This window comes from Lepeophtheirus salmonis, chromosome 7 (assembly GCF_016086655.4).
Source record: "Lepeophtheirus salmonis chromosome 7, UVic_Lsal_1.4, whole genome shotgun sequence".
Taxonomy (NCBI): Eukaryota; Metazoa; Arthropoda; class Copepoda; order Siphonostomatoida; family Caligidae; genus Lepeophtheirus; species Lepeophtheirus salmonis.
In genome coordinates, this window is record NC_052137.2 from 3,428,268 (window position 1) to 3,451,272 (window position 23,005).

Here is a 23,005-nt window from a genome sequence, read left to right on the forward strand (position 1 = left end):
CCAAAAGAACGAAAAGTTCTCCCACAGGAAGACCTGGGGGTTTCTGGCGAGATGATACGGAGCTCCTTTTTAAATGAAAACAAAGTCGTCCCCGAACTTTTTTACGCCCAAGGTAGCGCTTTCTTATCCAGAAGTTCGATGTACGCATCTCCATTGAGTCGTGCCTTCCTCTCCACAAAAATAGGAGGGCGGACTTCTTATGTGCTGGCCACATCTCCTAAGACCATGGTGGCGGTGAATAAGTATCTAGAACTATATACAATGGTACGGCTACACCCAAGCTCCTTGGATGTAAACATGGAGGACATGCCGTGTGAAAGAAGCTTCAAAATTTCACTCCTTTGTTGATCCATTTTACTTCTTCTCGTTTGTTTTGTTTTTAATTGAGTCCAAACTTTACATAAAGAATCTTGAGTCACAAAACCTATCTTTCACCGAGTTTGAAGACAATCGACGAATAAATTTCCGATTTATTAAAATATAAATTAATCGTTCCACTGGAAAAGATTAAACTGAATTATAAAGAAGGAATAGTCAATGAGTTCTAATATTATCTGGAGGAGGACATGTTCCAATCACATAAGCTGTTGTGGTGAAAAAACATCCTTTTGATGAGAAATTCCTGTTGATCGACTCATATGAACTTTGTACTATTATAAAGCTATAATATTTGTCCTAGTTGTAATTTCATTTCAATAGCACATAGTATTTTTAGCAATTCTTCCATTTTGGGATAATATTTGAAATCCCAAAAAATGATGGATTGACTGAATGTATACAATTCAAAATCAGAAAAGAAGAGGGACGACTATAAAATTAATTAATTAATGGTTGATAAATGATGAATGAATCATATTGATATATTTCTAAATCCTGCTTATACCTCCTAACGCTCTACAAAAGTTATATCCCTAGATGATTTATACAATATTATAAAAGTACCTAATTAAGTAATACGTTTTCATTATGAAAGACAGCGTAGTTTATTAAATATTTTTCTTCTCAATAATACTTAAATATATATTATTAAATAAAGATTCAATAAATAATCAAACTATCTTTACAATAAAGTTCGAACCAATAATATAAAAAGGGAAAATCTCCTCGAGGCAAAATTACCGATTTCAACACAAAGTTAAATACAATTACACGTCTGTCTGTAGACATGAATAAATACTTTGTCAATACACATAGTAGTTTTTGTAGTTATCATATTTAATCCTTTTTAAAGGATCAATTAGTTTATTCAATCATTATTATACCGGATAGTCCATTCAAATCTGAACACCACCTACGCCGTTAGCAAGTCTGAGACGTTTGAAAGGAAGAAGGGCTCTGTCAAAAAGGCTAAACTGGATCCGAAAGAGTTAAAGAAAACATCCAAGGCCAATCCCCCAAGTCAATCAGGGTATATGCGGCGTTTAACACCAGACTCTCTAGAGAGCTATCAAAAAAGCGGCTGGAAGGTGCCTTCTTTGGGTGGAGAAGACACTTGTGACAACAGTTACAAAAGAAACCCATGTCCTCCGTTACAATGCCTGCAGTGTCCATCATCCAAATACCGAGGCCCTCAAATCCACTGTCAGCTAGCACTGGGACGCACTGATGGATTACTACATCTGCAGCGGATGCCAGGCCTTCTGCCACTGGCATCTCACTAAGGGTGGCTTCATTAATGATTAAGAAAGCTCATAACGCATTTATTTATAGCATTAATTTTATTGAAAGTCTATTGTTAATTAACGAATTATATAATGTTGAAGTTTACCATTCAAACTATTTAGATTATAATGGATCATTCGCTAAAGCAAAGTACTTTATCCACAATACGACCATTATTTATGTCCCTTTTCACTTCACGTAAGTGGTTTAACTTAAATTTGTTCTACGTGTCATTTGTGTTTAAAAATAAAAAAAAGGTACAGAAATATTGAGGAATTTATAACTTACGTTAAAATTTTCACAGCCAAGGGTGATCACTTCAAATATCACTCAAATATTACAATTTTTAGCAAAGAAATATAGTTTCTTGTAAAAATTGCCTATGCAAAAATACATTGTCCTACAAGTTCATCTTTATGCGCCATATATCCATCAAACTATGAAAAAAGGCAAAAACTATTGACTGCGTAAATATAGATACTGAAAATACATTTTTAATTATTTTGCATAAAATAGTTTTGATAGACATTTTCTAACCTATAAAAATTGCATATAATATTTAGGAAATGATATTCCCAATTAAGAAATTAAATAATAATGATAACTACTAAGGAAAAGAAAATTCATTTTTCATACCATTACCAATTCCAAAAAAACAAAAACAGATCAGTTACAAAGTACATCGGATTTTCATCACTGAGAATAAGAGTACACCCTAATGTTGAAGATGGTCAAATAAACATGTATGACTAATACCCTAATGAATATGGGAAAGAGCCCACATCCTTAAGGAATCGAAAATAATGTTATCTACTTTTATAAATAGGTAGATCTATATTTGTCAACAATATACATATGGAGATGAAGATATCAATACATATAATGCAATTTCTTTGATCTTTTGGCCCTATATATGTAAAGTAGATAGACAGATAGATGGAGGTATACACTGAGTAAATAATATACACATACGTCACAAAGAATTTTTGATGCTCTGTGCTCTACTTTCATAATTTTTCGTGAGTGGACTCTTTATGATTTTAGAAAACTGATTGAAGGGGTACCCGCAGGATTATATACATATATAAATGTATATTAATTTTTTTAGGAGGAATGTTTAGTTTTTGGAATTTTTTTGCAAAAAAAAATTACAAATTAAATTTTGTTTAAAAGTTTCTGAAATCCGCAACTATTCAACAAAAATGTCAAAAATTCACAGCTGTTCATAAAAAAAAATTAAAAAAATTAAAGATAAATAAATTTAATTTTTTTACAAATCAAAATCCAAAATCCATAGTTCTTCCCAAAAAATTATTATTTTTGGAATTTTTTTTTAGAAAATCCATAACTATTCACAAAAAATTACATTTTGTTATAAAGTTTCTGAAATCCACAACTATTCACCAAAAATGTCAAAAATTCATTGTTGTTCACAAAAAAAAAAAAAAAAAAAAAAAAATAAAGATAAATATTAAATTTTTTGGAAAAAAGTTCAAAAATTAAATTTTAAATATTTCATTTTTTTTAAAATAAAAATCGAAAATCCACGATTCTTCCAAAAAATTATTATTTTTGGAAAAAAAAATTCAGAAATCCATAGTTATTCACAACAAACTAATTTTTTAAAAAAAAAATTCCAACATCCAGAGATATTTACAAAAAATAAAATTTCAAATATTACATTTTTTGGAAAAATAAATCAAAAATCCAGAGCTATTTACAAAAAATTTATATTAAATTTTATACAAAAAAAAAATCAAATATAACATTTTCTAGTAAAAAGCAAAGGTTCCTTAACTTAAGCATGGGGATACAGCCCCTCCAGCCAATCCCCCCTCCGGACCGCCCTGGATTTTATGCAATATGAACTCCAAAGGGAATTACTAGAGACGTAAATCAAAACGTATACCTGTTGTATAGAATAATATTTAAGTATGTAGACAACATAGATTTTTCCTGTTGAAGGAGAGTGAAGTTTATCCTAAAAATTCCATGTTTTAAATAATGGTGCGAGGTACTTTTGCTTTAAACTATTTTGGCGAAATATATTTTTCCTTAGGACCATTTTGCACCATGGATATTTCGCCTTAATATATAAATTTATTAGGTTTACACGTGATTATTGTTGATTTCTGGACCAAATTGATTTTTCCTTTGAATTTTTTAATTAAAAAAATATAATTATAAAATACATTCAATATTTGTTTTCTGTTGGGAAATTGATGGAATTGTGTGCCGTAATTTCAATGGTTACACAAACATAATTTCACTTTTGAAAGAATTCAAATCAGAGACAAATTAGGTAATCAAATTAGTATAACAAGAAAACAAATACGTCAACGATTCGATTAGAATAAGTGACAATCCCTTCTCCATTATTAATTATCATTTGAGATGATAGATTATTCATACTAGCTTGGACTCATGGATTAAAGAACCAGCATAATATGGGGGAAGAGCATAATTCCATCATTAGTCCAAAAGAAAATACAACATTTCAGTAATTTCGTAATTGAAAAATTATATTTTTCAATTACAAAATTAAAAGGAAACATCAGTTTTGACCAAAAATAAACGACATTAACTTATAAACTTCATTTATTGATCTATTAAGGCAAATATCCATGAGGCTAAATTGTTTTCAGGCAGAATGTCCTGAGGCAAAATAGTTAAAAGCAATAGTACCGGGCACCTCAAATAATTTTAGGTAGGATATTTCTATTATATGTCAAGGTTTTTGCTTTTTTCAAATTTGTCTACATACACAAATGTTTCAACTATCATTGGACAAAATTTCATGAGGCTGATCTTAACCATGTAAACGATATTGTATTGCCCGCCCACCCCTTCCCCCCGAAAATATAATCCAGCAGCCGCCCCTGAATCTGGCGTCTGTCATCACAAGACTACAAGCCTCTTGACTATGTAATCTGGGATGCCATCGAGGGAAAGGCTTCTCCCATGTGGATTTCCTAAAGGCTCTCGTAAAGAAAGGGGTGGGGCAACATGTTGGAAGAATACTTGAAGAATGACTGCAAGGCATTCAACCGTAGGATCGAGATGAAACGGTGGCCATTTTGAAATCTCATTGTTGAGATAAAGGCAAATAAATATATAAAGTCTCATTGTCTTGCTAATTGTACTTTTTTGATAATTTTGATAATGTTGAGCTGGGGAAAATTCGTTAACTACTGGAGGGGAGATACGGTAATCTTATCAGTCGATAGTCTGCTTATTCTAAAGGAATGTTGTTATTGACTTATTTTTATTTACTATTCCTGTAGGGTAGGGAAGCTAGGCCTCTCCTGATCCTCAAAATTTATCTAGCGGTCCATTAAAATCTGAATACTCTGAATTTTAAACTTTTACAAGATATAATTTATCAATGAACAATATAATTTCAACACAATTAATTCTCCTATCAATAGATATGTATCTAACCGATCTTAATCATTAAGGTAGTTGCTCTTAGCGGTAACAATGGCTTCCAGGCGGCATATGAAGGTCTGTCACCCGCTGCAAATGTAGTCCCACTGTCATGGCGTACAAAGGCTGGCTGACAATGGCTATGAGTCCCTCTGTTTTTGGATGACATACACAGCAGGGTTTCTCCAGTACATTCACCCAAAAGGTGTCGTCGATTGGGTTGGGATCAGGGTTGCAGGGAGGGGGGAAAAAGTGTCAAAAAATAGTTCAAAACTTATTCTAAAGAGTATTGCAAAGGAGTAAACGGGTTTCTTTCATTGCTAGTGTAAAAAGCGGCCTTTCTACGTTTCACTTTTTTGATAGCTCTCTGGATAGTTTGGTGGGAAATCCCGAAATCTTTTGCATGGGCCTTCATGAACTTGAGGGGATTGGCCTGGGTTGTTTCCTTTAACTCATCTGGGTCCAGTTTGGGATTTTTGACAGAGCCCTTCTTCCTTTCCAACGTGTTGGATTTGCTGACAGAGTAGACGGTGGTCCAGGAGACGTCCAACTGCTTAGTGTGCGTGAATGAAAAATTCATCAATCACGTGTTTTTTTTTCTGTTTTGTGACTAATTACTTATGCTTTGATATACCAAAGTATGAATTAATTTAAAAACACTTAACTTTCATTAATTATTGAATTAGTAAGTTTTCTGATTTGAATGAACCACCTGGTATTTTATATACTTATTACGTAAATAATTACAATTTGCCCCTCCCTCAGAAAAAATTTGAAACTATGCTCTAAAGCAATGGTCCCTTACATCTGGGTCTTGAACCGTCACCACTCTTGTGAGTCAATCAGTTGCACAAGAATTAATTAGTTATTTCTGTTCTATTTATTATCTACGTCTTGGTACGAGATTAAAAGTGAAGTTACTATTTCATTTACAGTACAGTTGGTAGGAGAAGAAAAAAATATTAATGATTAACTACCACGAACACGTTATCTTAAAGATAGCCAATAAAAAATAGGTTATTTATCTTCAAATTCTAAACTAAAAGGATTTACTTTAAATTATAATTATATAATAGGTAAATTTATATTGTAAAACCTTCTTGAATAAAACTTTTTTTTGTGTTTCTGTCCATTTAATGTAAAATAATCAAATCTGCACCCCCTTTTGACATTCTATAAAATGCAACATATAATTACCCATGTGAAAATACTAATTTCGGTAAATATAAAGCAATTTTTTTAAATGTTTGACCCTCTGATTTATTTATTGTCATTGCCATTGCTAACTTGCCTTGTTCCTCCTTCAACCATAATGAAAATTGAAGATACGTACTAAAATTAACTCGCTCATCCTCTTCTAACTCCATTTTTTAATTACTACTGAATATTATGTTCTTCCTTTTTCTGTTACTAAGTGAAACCAAGATTAATCAAAATATAAGGTTAGACCATCATGTAATCGGGCTTCCTAGAATTTTTAATCTGATGTATTGTACCGACGGCTGAGTGAGACAGGCCGATTTATACAAAACACGTTATCACTCATAGAATATGACGTCAACATTCCTAAAATTTTCAATTCGTACCGACTATCAGGGAAGAAAAACAGATTTTGACAGAACACGCAACCACTCATTTACTATGACGTCAATATGGAGGGGTAGTCAAACATCAGTCCTACGCGCGTTATGGTATAATCTTGTATTTCTATTTCCCTTGAGTGAGATATACATCACACACACACATATAAATTATTTTTATTATATAGGATGCAAATTATAAAAGATAATTAATTACTTGGGCAAGGTAGATGACAATTTTTAATTAATTCATCAGATTTCAATGGCAACAAGCTAAACACCATCTATATGTTCTCCGTTCTCTTTTTTTTTTTAAATTTCTTTGCCAAGAAACTAGCTTAGGCCAACCATAGATTGAGCGTTACAGACAGTTTTTGATGTCATAATAGCGTTTTTGTGTTGTAGCAATATTCTAATATATTTATTATTTCCTAATTTTATAATACCATTGTAATGTTGGAACAATATACTAATTAAGTTCCATATGAGTATAAGGGGTATCTGTATGGGTGGGTGGGTGCTGAAGGGGTTGCATCCCATCCTCCCCCAAAAAAAAAAAATTTAAAAATTTAAAATAATAATTAATTTTAAGAAAAAATTTGCACCCACCAAATCAATTTAAGGATTTCTGTTCTAAAGTTTTAAAAAGGTAATTCGATTAAATTATACTGTGGAAAAAACAAAGCCTCCAAAAAAAAAAAAAAAAAATATATATATAAGCCTACGACGCCCCTAAGTACACAGTGGATTTACGTGTATTATGATTATTATTTAACCCCCCTTGGTCTCCAGTAAAATTGTCAAGCGTTGACCAATCTTCAGTTTGAAAAAAAGGTTAGTTCGGTCTGGTCCTATCGGTAATAAGAACTGTCGGTCCTTAGGACCGGACCTTAAGACTTATATGGTCTTTGAATGTTTCCCAAAAATGCCAATGGTTTATTAAGCAAAATGAGATATATGTATTAAGAGCATTCTACATATTTTGCAAAAAAATATTCCTGTTTTCATTATTATGCAATAAAATACAACATATTACTTTTGTACTTAGTTATATGATTTATTCGATTATATAACGATATCATTTAATAAATAAAAAAGGAAAAAGGGATCGATTTTACCTTTTTTAAGTACCGATAAGTGGGACGTGAGTAGATCGCAGTCCTCAGTCCTAAAAAAGGAGCGGCAGAACACTTCTGAGCACCATGGTTTGGAGTAATGTGCCATAATTATTTTCTATGAGAACACATAAATGTTCAATCAGGTTTTGAATATAATTGAATTAAGTAGAAAAGGAATTAGGACCCCAGATGATCAAAAGAAAATTCTTTCTTCCGATTACAAATTCCAAAAGAACGTGCCCGCTAAATAATACAGCAGTATTTTATCAATAATTGTTGTACCCCCAATTCAGTAGTCATGATCTGCAAGATCTTCATCGGTACATAGAGTAGTGGGGATGTGATCCAAAGTCCTTCGATTTTAGTACTGGTGCTGCTCAATCCTCTGGATATGTTTTGTCAGGCACGACGAGATGGCTTGGGTTACGGCAACCTTCCTTATTCGTAGTGGAGGTGAGCAAATAGGTCATAGAAATTCGCCGTGTTGGGAAAAATTTAGAATTTACCTGTCCTATTTTCGGTAACTGTCCTTGGAACGTAAAAAGTCCCTTCAGCTCCACTGTGCTGGGACAAAAGGTCAATAATGGTTATTATACCTTGCAAGCTCTTGTTTTTCCCGAGAAGGATAGTCTATATATCGACAATGAAGGCCATTTCTGATGCCTTATCCTCAACTTAAAGTATTATATTTGAACGTTTCCGACTGTACGAGATGAAACAAGAAATCTCATGGATGATTATGTAACTCGATTGATTGAACAGGCCATGTTTGGTTGGCTCTTTTTTGAGCGAGTTACAAGTCCTTGTTCAATTATAAAATTATCATCGACGTTTTGCTTAAGAATATTTCATCCCTCCGGCTCCACCAAGCTATGTTTGAGTGAAGTAGTGCAAGTTAACAGACGTGCTGCCGATAAAAAAGACCTTGGAAACATCTGCCGGTCACTCAAAGGAAATGGGAAAACTGGTGATTCATAAAAGTTGATGGCATACCTATGGCCCTTGGCAATCAATATGATCATAATGTGGATATTCCGTTTATGACAACATTTTTACGAATATTTCTCTCTCTTTCATGGTCAGGCATTCTAGAAACATTTCCACAAATTTAAGAGCGGCTTATAAATCCGATAAACCGGCAATCTATTCATGGATTCAACCCCTACTGACATCAATTGAAAAATTCCCGTGCTATGCCATTTTAATCAAAATTTTATGATCACTTCCATTTGGGCCAAGTTGTCAATAGAAAAAATACTTTAAAATAAAAACGAATCTCAAGATATGTCATTATCACATAACCCCATCAATAACAGAACTTCCTTCCACATATTTAACTTTTTTAAATTTAAATATGTGTTGCTTTAAATACGGAACATGGGGTATATAATTATTTAAAACTATTTGTTAATATCCTAATATCTTCCAAAGCATTTATTTCTTGTCTCATCATTTTGGCAGTTATTATACTAATATTTTTTTATATTTAATGTTCATCATTAATTTTGTATAGTGTATTATGTGTTTTTTTTTGACAAATTCCTATGTATGTAAATAAGTTAAAAGATGTTTTTAGATGTACTATTTAGGGTGTCCTTTAAGAAGCAAGCTGTTGTTTTTACTTGTCTCACTCTTCAATTAGACTCCCTTCAAAATAAAACTTTGTTGTACTAACTATTTTGGATTTTAATTAATATTTCATGGTAGCCCTCGCTCCTTAATGTTTTGGCCTATATAAAGTTTCGCTTAGTGTGCAAGCAAAAAATAAATTGAATACCATAATTACCACCACCAACGAAATTGAACGGAAGTTATGTTTTTGACTCTGTTTGTGGCCCCCAAGGTCAAGGTCACAAATCAAGGTAGTACAAAATGTTAAAAGTACATAATCGAAAATAACATTAGACATATTGAAGTGCAGAGTCCAAAAGAGTATCATTATATAGGTTAAACAAAGATGCTTCATATAACAAAAAGATCCACGCTCAAGATTAAGGGTCAAAGTAAAAACTAAACATTTCATTTAGGAAAAATAACCATAGGTGAAGGTTGTCGCTCTAACGAGTGTATTGTTGGGCTGGTCCTCATTTATTCGGTCCAGTCCAGCGTTAGGACTGGTCCTATCTGTCTTTAAGACCGCCATTCCTTGAGATCAGTCCTTAAGACCGTTGGGACTTGGGACCTGTCCTTAACTATCGGTCCTTGATATTTTTCTTCAAATATTGATGGTTTATTAAGCCAAATAAGATATATGAAATTAAATTGTTATAATTCATTCTAACGGAATAATCAAAACGACGAAAAACACCCTCATTGACACCACGAGGGATCTATTTTACCTTTTTTAAATACCAACAAGTGGGGTTGGACTGGAACACGGTCCTTGGTCCTAAATAAGGACCAACCTTACACTAACGGAGTTCCCATTCTAGTTTGATATTGTCTTTGGTTTTGTAATTTTTATAGTTTCAATTAGTGTTGTGTCGTTCCTTATTTAGGAATGAAGACTGCAGGCCCCTACAGTTCAGTCTCGGTCCGGTCCAGCTCATACCTGCGTATCACCTCCACAACTTATAAAGTTCCGTCTTTTATAACGTAACTCAACCATATTACTTTATATATATATATCAGTTTTAGTTCTGACGTTCCATAGGACCAACTGTATTAAGGACTGGTCCTAAGAGTAGAATGGACTAAACCAAATAAATAGGGACTGACACAACACTAGTTTCAATATTAAATGCTAAGGATCAATTAAATTATTTAATATTTACTGTATTACAATGTACCGGGTGGTCCATGAAATCTAAACACTTACTAATTCAATAATAAATGAAGGTTTAGTCATACAAATTAACTCATATTTTGATATATTAAAACATTAGCAATACGTTACAAAACAAAACAAATCTAGTTTACGCTCAAGTTGAGAAAATGACACTTGAATGTGATACGCGAATTTCCATTCGCGCAGTACAAGTAGTTGAATGTCTCCAAGACCACCGTTTACGCCGTCAGCAATTTCGAAATGTTGGAGAGGAAGAACGTCTCTGTCAAAAAGACAAGAATGGCCCCAGAGGAGTTAAAGAAGGAGCCCAACCCAATTCCCTCAAGTCCATGAGGGCCCATACAAGAGATTTCGGGCTATCACACCAGACTGTCCAGAAAGCTATCAAAAAATTGTATTGAAGGAGCATTGTGAGGGTGGAGAACCCACTTTTGACACCCGGAATGAAATAAAAAAATTGTTTCCTTTACAAGACTCTTTTTAATTAGGCTTTTGAGCTATATTTCGACACTTTTGGTCCCCCTATAGCCTTGATACCAACCCCTGGACTACACCTTTTATGTGCATGTCAAGGTGACCGTCATCCAAACACTGAGTCCCTCAAAAACCATGTCAGCCAGCACTTGGACTTCGTGACAGTCGATTACATCTGGAGCGGTTCTCATAACTTCGCCTTCCACCTGGAAGCCGTCATTGCAGCTAAGGACGGCTAGATTAATGATTCAAAGAGCTTAGACAAGCATCTATTGATAATATTAGTTTTGTTGAAATTCTATTGTTTAATTAATAAATTATATCTTGTTGCAGTTTAAAGTTCAGAGTGTTCAGTTTTTAAAGGGACTCTGGGTACTATATTTACAAAACGAATCCTTATTTGGAGCGTTCTTGTCTAGTGGTAAAATTTTAATTACTTTTGCGTTTCATTTGTGTTATAAAATAAGGACATATGCAAACTTTGATATATTTCCCATTTTATTCAAAAATTTAAGAACTAAAGGTCAGGGTGTTCAGCCTGGCTGAAATATTATAACTTTTGGCATAGAAATAATATATTTTCATTATTGAAACGGATTGAGAGGTGAGAAATAATGAAAATTACAATCATTGATTATTTTAAGTACACAATAAGAGCCAGCCTAACTTACACAGCTTGTTTTTCAACACCTAGTTTTTCCTTGTTACTACATTTGCATGAAAATGTTTATGTGTAGTTATAATGAGTAAATAATGCAAAATTTGAGAAAAGAGCAAACATTATGAAGCTCTTAGAATTGTATGTAGATCGTTAAGAATCTTATGTTTTGGAAATGAGTCAAAAATATTCAGAGTATTTTATATATATCATTATTATGAGTTTAAGTAAGCAGTGTACTATGAATTGAATGCCACCTCATCATGTAACATTACTTAGGGGCTTCGGAGAGGCGTAATTTGAAACTAATCATAGTTTGTTCCATATTCAAAGGAGTTTTACTTCGAGTTTCAAAGAAAATGTGTAGAATATATTAAAAACATTATCTTTTTCAATACGTTCAACCCTCCGATAATACATTCATAATACATATCTATATTTGCTGACAGATATCTCATGGAGTGGAATTCTTATTTGATCACTTATCTACTAGTGTTGTACCCCTTGGACCGAAAAGTAGTTCGGTCTTTTGAAGAAGCTCATCCTGGGTTAAAAATTTTTTTTTTTTTAGTATATATGGGTCTCAAGGTAACATTCAGTCCAGATTGGTCTTACAAAAAAAAAAATTGGTCTGAATTGTTATCATTTAAAATTTGGTTTAGACCGACTCTACAGAGTCGTTCAGGTAATTTGACTACCTTTAACTGGTTTGAAAATTTTATTTACAAGTTCCAATAATACAAAAGAAAAAATGTACACCATAAGTTCACCTTCTTCGCCAATCATTCGCTCAATGCGTGGCCTAAAGGATTTGCTAGCCTATACCACGTCCATGAGATACTTTGGCTCAGTACTTATTTATGGTGGCCTTCAAGGAGTCGATGCTGTTGTGCGATTTGGTAGAAACCTTCTTCTCCACCTATAAGAAGTAATCGATGGGATTCATATCGGGGGAGTTACAAGGCCAGTTCTGCGGTTCCCAAAATGGCACCTTCTCTTCTTTCAACAAGTTTTGGGTCTTGCTGGCCTTGTGAGAGAGGAATGGTTCTTGTTGATACAGGAACTCCACACCATTGGCCTCATCTTTCATTAAAGGTATTACATCTTCAGGCATGAGTTCACAGTACCTGTCGGCACATCCTCTCTTTTTGATTAAAGAAGATGGGGGGTATGCTACTGCTGTTGTTCCCAATGATCCCAAAGGCTATTATACTGACCAATAACTTAGTTTTAAACACGTGGGAACATTAGCTTTCGCTGTGGCCAACCATCAATCGTTTTGGATGTTGTGGGACCTGTTGACAGTCCACTGTTTATCATCCGAATAAAGATGATGCGGTCACCATGTGACTTCATAGTGTAAATATTTATGGTCCTGGAGACTGATCGACGGCTTCCACGGGAAAAACGTCAATTTCAGTCACAGGAGATGCCTTCATGGACCGTTTTAGACTTAGAATGAATCTGGGTGGGAGTTTTGTATCATTCCAGGACTTGTGAGCTTTTCTCTTATATACCCTTTCCTTCCAGCTTTTGTAGACGTCGTAGACTGTGCTCTTCGGATACCTGAGCCTCTTCTTGATATACGCTTGGCTGTGTCCCGCGCAAGCCAATTCGATGTTCTAGAGTTCTTATTTGGTAACCTATCTCCTAGTGTTGGATGGGTTCCGCTCTTGAAATCCTAGATCGGTCCTAAAATCGTTATGTTTAGTAGTGGGGCAAACTAATTTACTAGTTTAAAGAACAATGGTATAGATCAGTCTCGACGAAGCATTCGCTTTGAATCCATCTAATTCAAAAATTCGTCAAGACCGACTAAAAAGATGAACTGTTGATTCAGAGCATCGGCCTATCATAATGTCGTGTGAAGTATAAATATTAAGCATATATTATATTTGTATTACTAATTGACCTGATTGAACACATGACTTTGTTAATAAAAGTCCAGATTTACCATGATAATTTTCATTTTTTTTAACATGCATAAAATTCTTGCGATTATCATCGTGGGTTAAGATTTTCAGTGGAACAAAGTAATTTGGTCCTTTTAAACTAGTTCGGTATGAACAGGGATAAGTTACCTAAAATCGGGTAATTTGGATAATTTTGGCGGTAATGTCAATACTACTTCCTAGGGTTAAATGAAAAAAAACAACATGCCAATATAGGGGGAACCGAAAATTTGGTCTAAATTGTTCCAGGAAAAATCATTTAAGTCCAAACTGAAAAAAAAAAAAAAGACTTGAACCGATATTTCGGTCCGAATCAGGATCTTAAACCGTAGACTCAACACTATTAGCTCTTTAGCTGTTGGTACTATCTTAATTTTTTATGCTGTAATTGTCGCTATTTTGTCTAAGGATATGTTTAGCTTCTTATCACGACTATGTTAACATTACATACGTTTGAAATTATGATTACTTCATCATAATACCGGATGAGTCAACATAAAAATAACCTTGTATAAATTTCAAGAAAAGATAAATGTCAAAAAAAAGTTACAACATATTATGTTAAATATACCGGGTAGTCCATTGAAATCTGAACACTTACCAATTCAATAATGTATGAAGGTATAGTTATTTAAATGAATTCAAATTCCAATTATGAAAAAAAAAAAATCTGAGCTCACTATTACGCGCAAATAGAGAAAATGATCATTGAATATGATCGATGAAGTTTCATACACGCACACCAAGTAGTTGGGCGTCTCAAGGACCACCGTGTACGGCGTCCGCAAGCTCAAAAAGTTGGAGAGGAAGAAAGGCTTATCAAAAGGCCAAATTGGATCCAGGTTGCCCAGAGAGCTATCAAAAAAGTGGCTGGAAAGAGACTTGTAAGGACGAAGAGACCCCTTTTGACAACAGCAATGAAATAACCCCATCTTTTCCGTCAACTGTCAACTAGCACTGGGGTCCCATGGCAGATGGCTACATCCAAAGCGGGTCCAAGGCCTTTCACCATCGCCTAGAAGCCATCATCGTCGCTAAGGGTGGCTACATTAAATGATTAAGGGATCTGAGACACACATCCATTTATAGTATTATTTTTGCTGAAATAATATTGTTAATTAATAAATTGTATCTCGTTGAGGTTTAAAATTCAAAGTTTTGATATTTTAATGGACAACTTGGTAAACAGATATGTCATGTACATGATTGAGTCAGTTATTGGCTTTTTATTCATATTTCTGAGATACGTTAAGATACTTAATAATATTAACTGTAGTTTAAAACTTTTATTTGATTTATGAGACTTAAGGCCTCTTTCAAAAATAATCCAGAAATTTTTCATTCTTTTATTGGATCCATGATTAATTTTAGCTACCTAAGTACTATTTGTGGCACAATCAAAGGGTTAATAAGAAAGATTGACGATAGAAATGCACGATCATTTGCCAAAGAATACAAATACAATCCATGCTCAATTGAGATAAAAATCATTTTAGGTTACTTTTGTGTTGAAGGCCACACATATGTTGACTCCATAATAATATACTGCTGAACTAATTAACTGCAAGAATGTTAGATATAGCTTAAAGGCTTCATTAAATGTACGGCAGTTAATTTGCCTGCAATATGGCCCTTTCAAAAAGAATCTGTCAATTTGAATTCATTAATTTTGACGATGAATTTGTTGCTAGTTTAGAGAGTGGAAAACCAATCTGGCAGTAGCATTTAATTGCGATTTTTTCCACATTTTTTTATTGCGAAGTTTCGTTATGCAAACAAACAACAGCTGAAACAAAAATAACCAAGTTTTGTTTGTATCCAATGTCCCCATTGGTTCAATTTGTAGTGTCTCTAAAATATTAATATGAATAATTTATTGATTAATTCAACGAGAATTTGTCGTAGAATACATATGCAATTCAGTAACTTTGAGAGAAATCATCGAAATACACGTCCTACAAAATAGATTATAATTTATAAGTAATATTAATATTTAAGTGAAAATGTATACTTTAAGTCTAACAAAGAATTTATTTATAGGACTATGACGTCATCTCTAGAAAACAATAATGGACATTCAACAGGGCTGAATGATAGCATTGTGGAAAAGAAGAATGTTTCAAAAGAAGAGGAATCAACACATAGTAAATTAAGTACGGATACATTATTTTCCAATTCCTATTAATAAATTAATATTATTATAATTAGTCAGTTTTATAAAACTAGTTAAGTAAGGTATGTACTTGATTAATTAAGTTATAGGCTTGTAAAAGTGATTTTTTCTTCCCTTGCACCGATACTTAGTTGAAAGCCACATTGCCAAACGGAAAAATTGTCGAATAACGATTTCGCCAAATAGATAGTTTGCTGAAATTTTTTTTATTATATACTAATATTTTATTACTTTTTTTATATTAATTATTATATTAACAAAATGTTATTACGATTTCCATTCCGGTCACTCTAATTTAAAAAGATAAAATGTTAAGTAATAGCCACAAATTGCAATCATTAAGTAAACATTCATTAACAATTAATGATTCATTTCATTATGAGGATGCTTCGACAGTTAAAACAAACTGCTATAAGAACCCTTGTAACAAAAATTGCCAAATAAATCACAGTATTATTTCAACATACAAATCTATTTTGATGTCCACTATCAATATTTGAATTTCTTGGGTGAATAATTTATGTTTATCTTCCAATGACAAGCTCATCTGGAGTGTTAAAGAGTCTGCTGAAACGATTAATCAACCCTTAATCATTGCAATTACTGGCTTTTAATTAAGCATTTTATTTCTTAAAATGGTGTTAGGGGTCATACATTTATGACACACGGGAAAAAGTACAATTTTTGACCCCCATCAGTGTTTGTGAAACCCTTTGATACCCCCCCCCCCCTCCAATTTGACGTCCTTACTCCTGAGTATGTATTTTTAAATAATTGGCGATCGTGAAGAAGACTACTGATCAGGGGCGTCCGCGGGATTATATTTGGGGGGAGGGGGCTTGGATATTCTCAATGTAGTAGACTCCGAAATATCCAATATATCGCGTTTCCACCTTTATCGTATCTCACAACCTTTCATAAAATATGGGGAAAACAGTCAAGAATCAATTGGTAATATTGAACAATTCTTACTAACTATGTAATGATTGTTTAATAAGGGTTGGGAATTGTTTACAGCTGAACAAAGCTCATTCGAATTCAACCAATCAACGTTTCATCACTAATAAATGGGGAAAAAATAACCTGAGGACGCCAAGTATATAATTTTGTTATAGATTTTTGGTGAAGTAACGGGGAAAATAAATGGGGATGTAAAAAGTTCTGAGCGTTTTTTCGCTTTAATTTGAAAATAAAATGAACATAATTAGAATTATCCAATTTAGATGTTTCCAAACAGTTTTTTGGTTAATTTTCAGTTCCTCTGCAATGGAATAAGTGCTTACTCGAGGATTTCCATTATTTAATCGACATTTTTGTTGATGGGCCTAGCAGAGTGTGCCTCAAATTCGACGTCCATAACACCAGAATGGAATCGTTGGAACTTCTCCTTTGCTGTTGCATTCAATGCTGTATTAGGTCAATAAACAGAACAAATTTTATAGGCACCCTGCTCCGCCTTTTCACCTTGGTGGTAGTGACACACTGAAGAATGTATCGAAGTCTCTCTTTTTTTACTTCCATTTTGGAACGCTGTAACACGTAGCTGGCTTCAACCAAACAAAAAAAATGCAAATTAAGTTTTTTAAATGTACGCTTAACCTTTACGCATACTTTTTTTTTTAATGCAAGGTATTAATCGTAAGATATAGCTCAAAAAGGACATCTTGCTAAAACCGCTCAGAACTTTTTACTATACCTAAAGAACTATAATGTCGTATTGCCTTTTTGACACTTCTTTTTTGCTTGCATCGCTTTTCGTGAATTTTGTGGAGTATGGTTTCATCGTGCTACTTTGTCTCTTTTCCCAATACTCTACCAAAAATCGATCTAAAGACTCAATGAAAAACGATACCAACAATTCAGAGGGTTCCATTAGGTAATGAAGCTTGTCTCTACTTTTACCCTTTCTACGTCAAAGATCTACATAATAACTCATAGTTATTACTTGAGTTGTTGAGTTGTAAGTCATTAATAAATATGTCAAAATTACCTCAATCCTCATGAGTATTTATCAAAAAGACAAATTTGTGTTGACAACTTTGATAGACATCACATCTGCTGACAGAGGTCACTTTAAAAACTATAGTGTTCCTTTCGGAATCGGAGGAGAAGGTACCACTGTCAGCTTTGGATTTGGCAAGGTAACAGGAGGAGGAGAGAGTTCCGGAGGTTTATTTATGGTAATGTTCAATTTTTTATAATGTCTGGAGGATGTGGTAGGAGGTCTATACTACACTTTTTGTCCGCTAGGAGCGTTGAATATTACACCATAACTAACTAAGTAGTCTCTATAAATTCAACCTTTTAGCATATTTATCACGATAAATTCTACAACAAGAAAAATAAGTTGAATACATCATAAGGAGTAATACATTTATGAGACGTTCGGAAAAAATACAATTTTTCACCCCCACTTCCTATCTGTGTTTGTCTAAAACTTGATATTTTGACGTACATTTATTGGCCGTCCTAAATTTTTATATCCCCCCTTGTATGTATTTGTAAATAAAATATATTGCTTATCTTGAACACCACTGATCAGGGGCTTCCGCAGGCTTTTATTTGGGGGTGCTTGGTTTTTGGAACTTTTTTGAAAAAATTTCAAAAATTAACAATTTATTCGGCTGCACAATCTGGTAAAAATAAATTTTTTAGAAAAGAAATCTTTATAAATAAAAAAATTAACCCCTATTTTCTCACGAAAAATTTTCTACATAGCGAAAATGTATTATGGTATAAAACAAAAATTATTTCATTTGGAAGGGCCTAGAACCCACCCAGACACCCCTACTGATATAATTCATATTGAAAAGGTTTTGTTAATCACTGAAATAGTGATCAGTTCTCAATTTAATGGACCCCAAAATATCCAAATACCACCTCCCTCCCCCTTAAAAATCTTGGAATAGGTACCCCCTCCGCCCCTCAACTAGACTTTACAAATGACAAAATATGATAAAGTGACGTCATCTGTAAAGGTATCATAAAAAAACATCTTGCGAGGGGACAAAGGATATATAGAATCAAAATTAATCGAAAAACAAGGTTATACCATCATATAATTGTGCATGCTAAAAAGAACCCCGAGCAAATTTCGCCGCCGATCATTATTGCTACCTAGGGTGGTCATAATAAAGATTAATTATCCTGAACATAATTCTTACAAACTATATTAATTAAACTGTATCAGATATTAAATGTGATATAAAATTGTTTAATTTCTTCATTTTATTCACAAGACATTTGCTCGACCCTAAAGCTCCCCAATACACCATCAGTGTTACTCTCCCTCATTAATTATCACAAGACCCTAATCCTGCTTACTGAGATGTTGTCTCCTCAAGAAATATGTACTAATAGATTTGGAAAATAATAGAATTGTTTATGTAGGCAAACACAAAAAATTATTGCAAACGAAGAAATTGCTTAATATTTACAACTACACTCAATAGGTCTATTTTTGGCAACAAGCAAAGTAAAACTAGTATGCCTCATTGTCCTAAGGACCCTTCCTAATTACCCGTATAGTTTGTCGTTGAGTCTTTAGGTTGGTTTTTGGGGGAGTATTGTGTAAAGTGTCAATGTAGAACCATGGACCATGAAATCATACTCTACAAACCAATAAAACATAATACGGACAATAGGGAAGGACCCCTAGGGAAATTAGGCATAGTTTTACTTTGCTCGTCGTTACTGTACCAAAAAAAGGCTTATTAAATATAATGGATTTTCTATGAATATTTATTTGATAACTTTTTTTTTTATGAATGTAGAGGAAAAGATTCGGATGTGGTTAAAAGAGAGTCTAGCCACTATGTTGCATCCACATACCCTTTTAATTATCCCCCCAAAAAAAAAAAAAAAAAGAATATATATATATATATATAATTAATTACTAAGTTCATTGCAAAGTCAAACATAATGCCTGGATTGCCGTTTTGACAACAACTCTCATAGTAGAATCATAATAAAACATATATCAAGTAGTCGTCAAGAAGAAAAAGGAAGGCGAAAAAGGAGTACACGATCATCTTGAAGTCTTGTTGTTATGGACGAGGTGGGGGAAGGAATATATATTTTTGAATAAGAATTTTTTAAAGACACACACTCTTAAGAAAAGAATATAAAAAAACACACAGTTGATAATGAGGATTGAGTGTAAGTGGATGGTGGCCGGTAGTTTGTTGAATATTATAAATTCATTCTTTTCTTTTTAATAAGTGTCGTCCATAGTGTGTTTCTACTTGATTTGATTTTATAAAATAATAGTTTCTCTTTGGCTTGTGTTGTGCTATCTTATTACAAGAATTACCACCATGCCCATGGTGTTAGTGATGATGATAATTTCTTCAACTTCTCCACATCAAAAATGAGTAACTGTCATTCCTATAGCCATGGGTCCACCGACAATTTACCGCACGACAATTGATAAATCATACCCAAACCAAATATATTTTTATTATTATGAAAAATATCTAAGGGAATTATCTCAAAAACAATCTTGAACCAAAGTCAAGAGCAATGCCAAATGTATCTTTCTACATCCGCATATTTCATATTTTTTGTTTTTAAAGTTCGGGAATGAAATCATTTGATTTATTATACTTAATTTGCCCCAATATAGTCTTTCAAATATAATTTTTAATTATATCATGTATGACTATCAATTTTTGATAAGCCCCATTTGCAGTGCCTTCGTGTTGGTTAATCAACATAATATCTTGATAGAAATTGAATATATTAAGGGGCGTCCTTAGGAAAATATATATTTTTATTATTATTATTTTTTTTTTGGGGGGGTTGGTCGGTTATTGTAAAAAGTCCAATTTTTTTTCTTTTGAAATTCATAAATCCAAAGCTATTCACAAAAATTTCAAAAATTAACTGACGAATTTTAAATTTTTTGAAAAAAAAAAAAATTAAAATCCACAGCTGTTAACTAAACATTAAATTTTTTCGGAAATAAATTTCAAAAACCCACACAAAATTAATTTTTTTGGGAAAGATTTCAAAATCCATGGTTTTTTTACAAAAAAATAATTTTTTCGGGGAAAATTTGAAAAATCCAAAGCCTTTTAAAGAAAAAAAAATTTTTGTAAAAAAAACATAAAAATTAAAGTTTTGAAATAAAATATAAATAATTAAATTTTTTGTAAAAAAAAATTTTAAAAATTAGAAAATTGAAATAAAATCCGCAACTATTTACAAAACCTTTCACAAAAATAATTTTTTTGCTTTTTAAGAAAACAAAATCTTTAAAAAAAAAAATTACCGCTATTCTCGAATATAATTTTTTCATCCTGTGTCAAATGTTGCAATTGGTTTTAATGTCACAGAGAGTTGCAACAGATAGAAAATTCACTTTTGAGTTATAATTTTAGGAAAATACACTATAGAATATTCATTGCGGAGTAAATATATTTAGTTATTTTTCAATTATTTTTGAAATTTTAATTTCAAAATATTATGCATAAATATGATTGATTAATCTACTACAATTATAGATTTAAAAATGTGCGTATTTTTCATAATTTTAATTATTATATATTGAATTTTTAGTACCTTCAGGTAAAAATACATATTGATTAAGGTATACTATGAAACATTTTACGGCTATTAAACTGGGTAAGATTTGTTACTGTCCTCGGCCTTTTGCAAAATTGTCGGTGTATCCTTTTAAACATACATGCAGCGCCATAAATACGCGGGGACATTAGTTTTCGCCCAAAATGATGCTATCCTCCCACCCAAAAAAAAAAATATATATATATCTAAATATAAACAATAGTTATATTAAAACTACAAGGTTTTGATTATATTTTAAATAATTGTGCTTAAAAACCCTAATATCTGCCCTGATTTGGAGAGCCCCTCCTTTGACATCCAGGGAAGCACATATTTATCATTGCTTATGAAATTTATAAGAGCCTGTGAAACCATTGTATTCTTATGCCAACACAATTGAGACACCGGAAAGTCGATTTGATCGTAGTGTAGCAGTCAAATATGAAGATTTGCTACCTCGAAAATTAAATGTCTGAAACTTCCAACTGATCAAAAAAAAAAACTCATTTTAGATAGGGGGACCTCATTTGTTTGAAAGATGTCCTTACAGATGTCCATTAAATTAAAGGGAAGAGTCATGGAAGTTTTATAAACAACCATTTCACAACGGTTCAAGGAGTTTGGATTGAGGTTATTTGTACATGACCCTAGGAAAAATGTTTAAAAACCCTCTTATGAAGGAATGGACCACACGATGCAACAGAGATGTAATCACCGGAGGCCTCTAATATAATTGTTTCGATGGGAGTATTTATCGTCTTATTAATTGTGATTCATCATGGTCACTCCAAACAGCTCTCCCTCCAATTAAAATAAATCAAACCTCCAATAATAAAATCGTGATTACAAAACTGTGCAAGGAAATTGTTAACTTTCTTAAAAGATACGTACAAAAAGATATTTACAATCGACCAAGTTTAGAGCAGGTGTAATGACAGATATCTGGAATTATCCACTGGTGATGTTGCAAGACACTACTGTACATTTTTGCTTCGAAGAAAGATTGCCTTTTTAAATGAGGACTTGGACTTGACTTTATATTTTTAAGACTTGTGGTTCGGCTTGATCAACAAATCAAATACTAAAAACTTAATATTCTGGTCAAGTAGAAAAATTTAGCTACTATAAAAATAGATTGGGTAGGGATGTCCTTAGTTTGAAAAAAAAAGTTTGGACTATTCAATTTTAACTCTACACTATTCTAATTTTAACTTTAACTTAATGTTTTTTTTTATAGAAAATGATTAAATGATTTGCTGAAACAATATTATCAAAGGAACAAAAACAATCACTCCCTAATATGATGATTAACTTGTTGATACTGTGAAGTACTTCTCTTTTAAAACTCTTCTCCTTCTCCATATTTTCTCTAATGCATTCTTATCTATGAATAGCTGAAATTTAGATAAATATATTTGCTAACTTGTCACATCTATATATTTGTTTCCAAGGGTGTCTGCAGTAGGGTGGAGGGCCTGTTGCCCCCAAAATAATGAATTTTTGTGTTTTACAATAAATTTTTTTACAAATAGTTTAATATATGATATTCATTTTTTGAAATTTTTTGTGAACAGCTGTGATTTTTTTAAATTTTTTTTTCAAAAATTTA

At 32.7% G+C, this 23,005-nt stretch overlaps 1 protein-coding gene across 2 annotated transcripts in view; it reads left to right on the top strand.

Moving 5' to 3' along the window:
• Positions 1-23,005, top strand: part of LOC121121430 (multidrug resistance-associated protein 1) — a 119,905-nt gene that overhangs the window by 13,904 nt on the left and 82,996 nt on the right. The window contains exon 2 of one of the 2 annotated variants that reach the window (XM_071889871.1): positions 15,699-15,811. In XM_071889871.1, coding sequence (XP_071745972.1) covers positions 15,703-15,811 — 109 coding nt within the window. In that variant the 5' untranslated portion in view covers positions 15,699-15,702. Of the gene's footprint in view, positions 1-15,698; positions 15,812-19,937; positions 20,205-23,005 lie in introns of those variants that run through there. The other variant, XM_040716357.2, reaches the window with a different exon arrangement.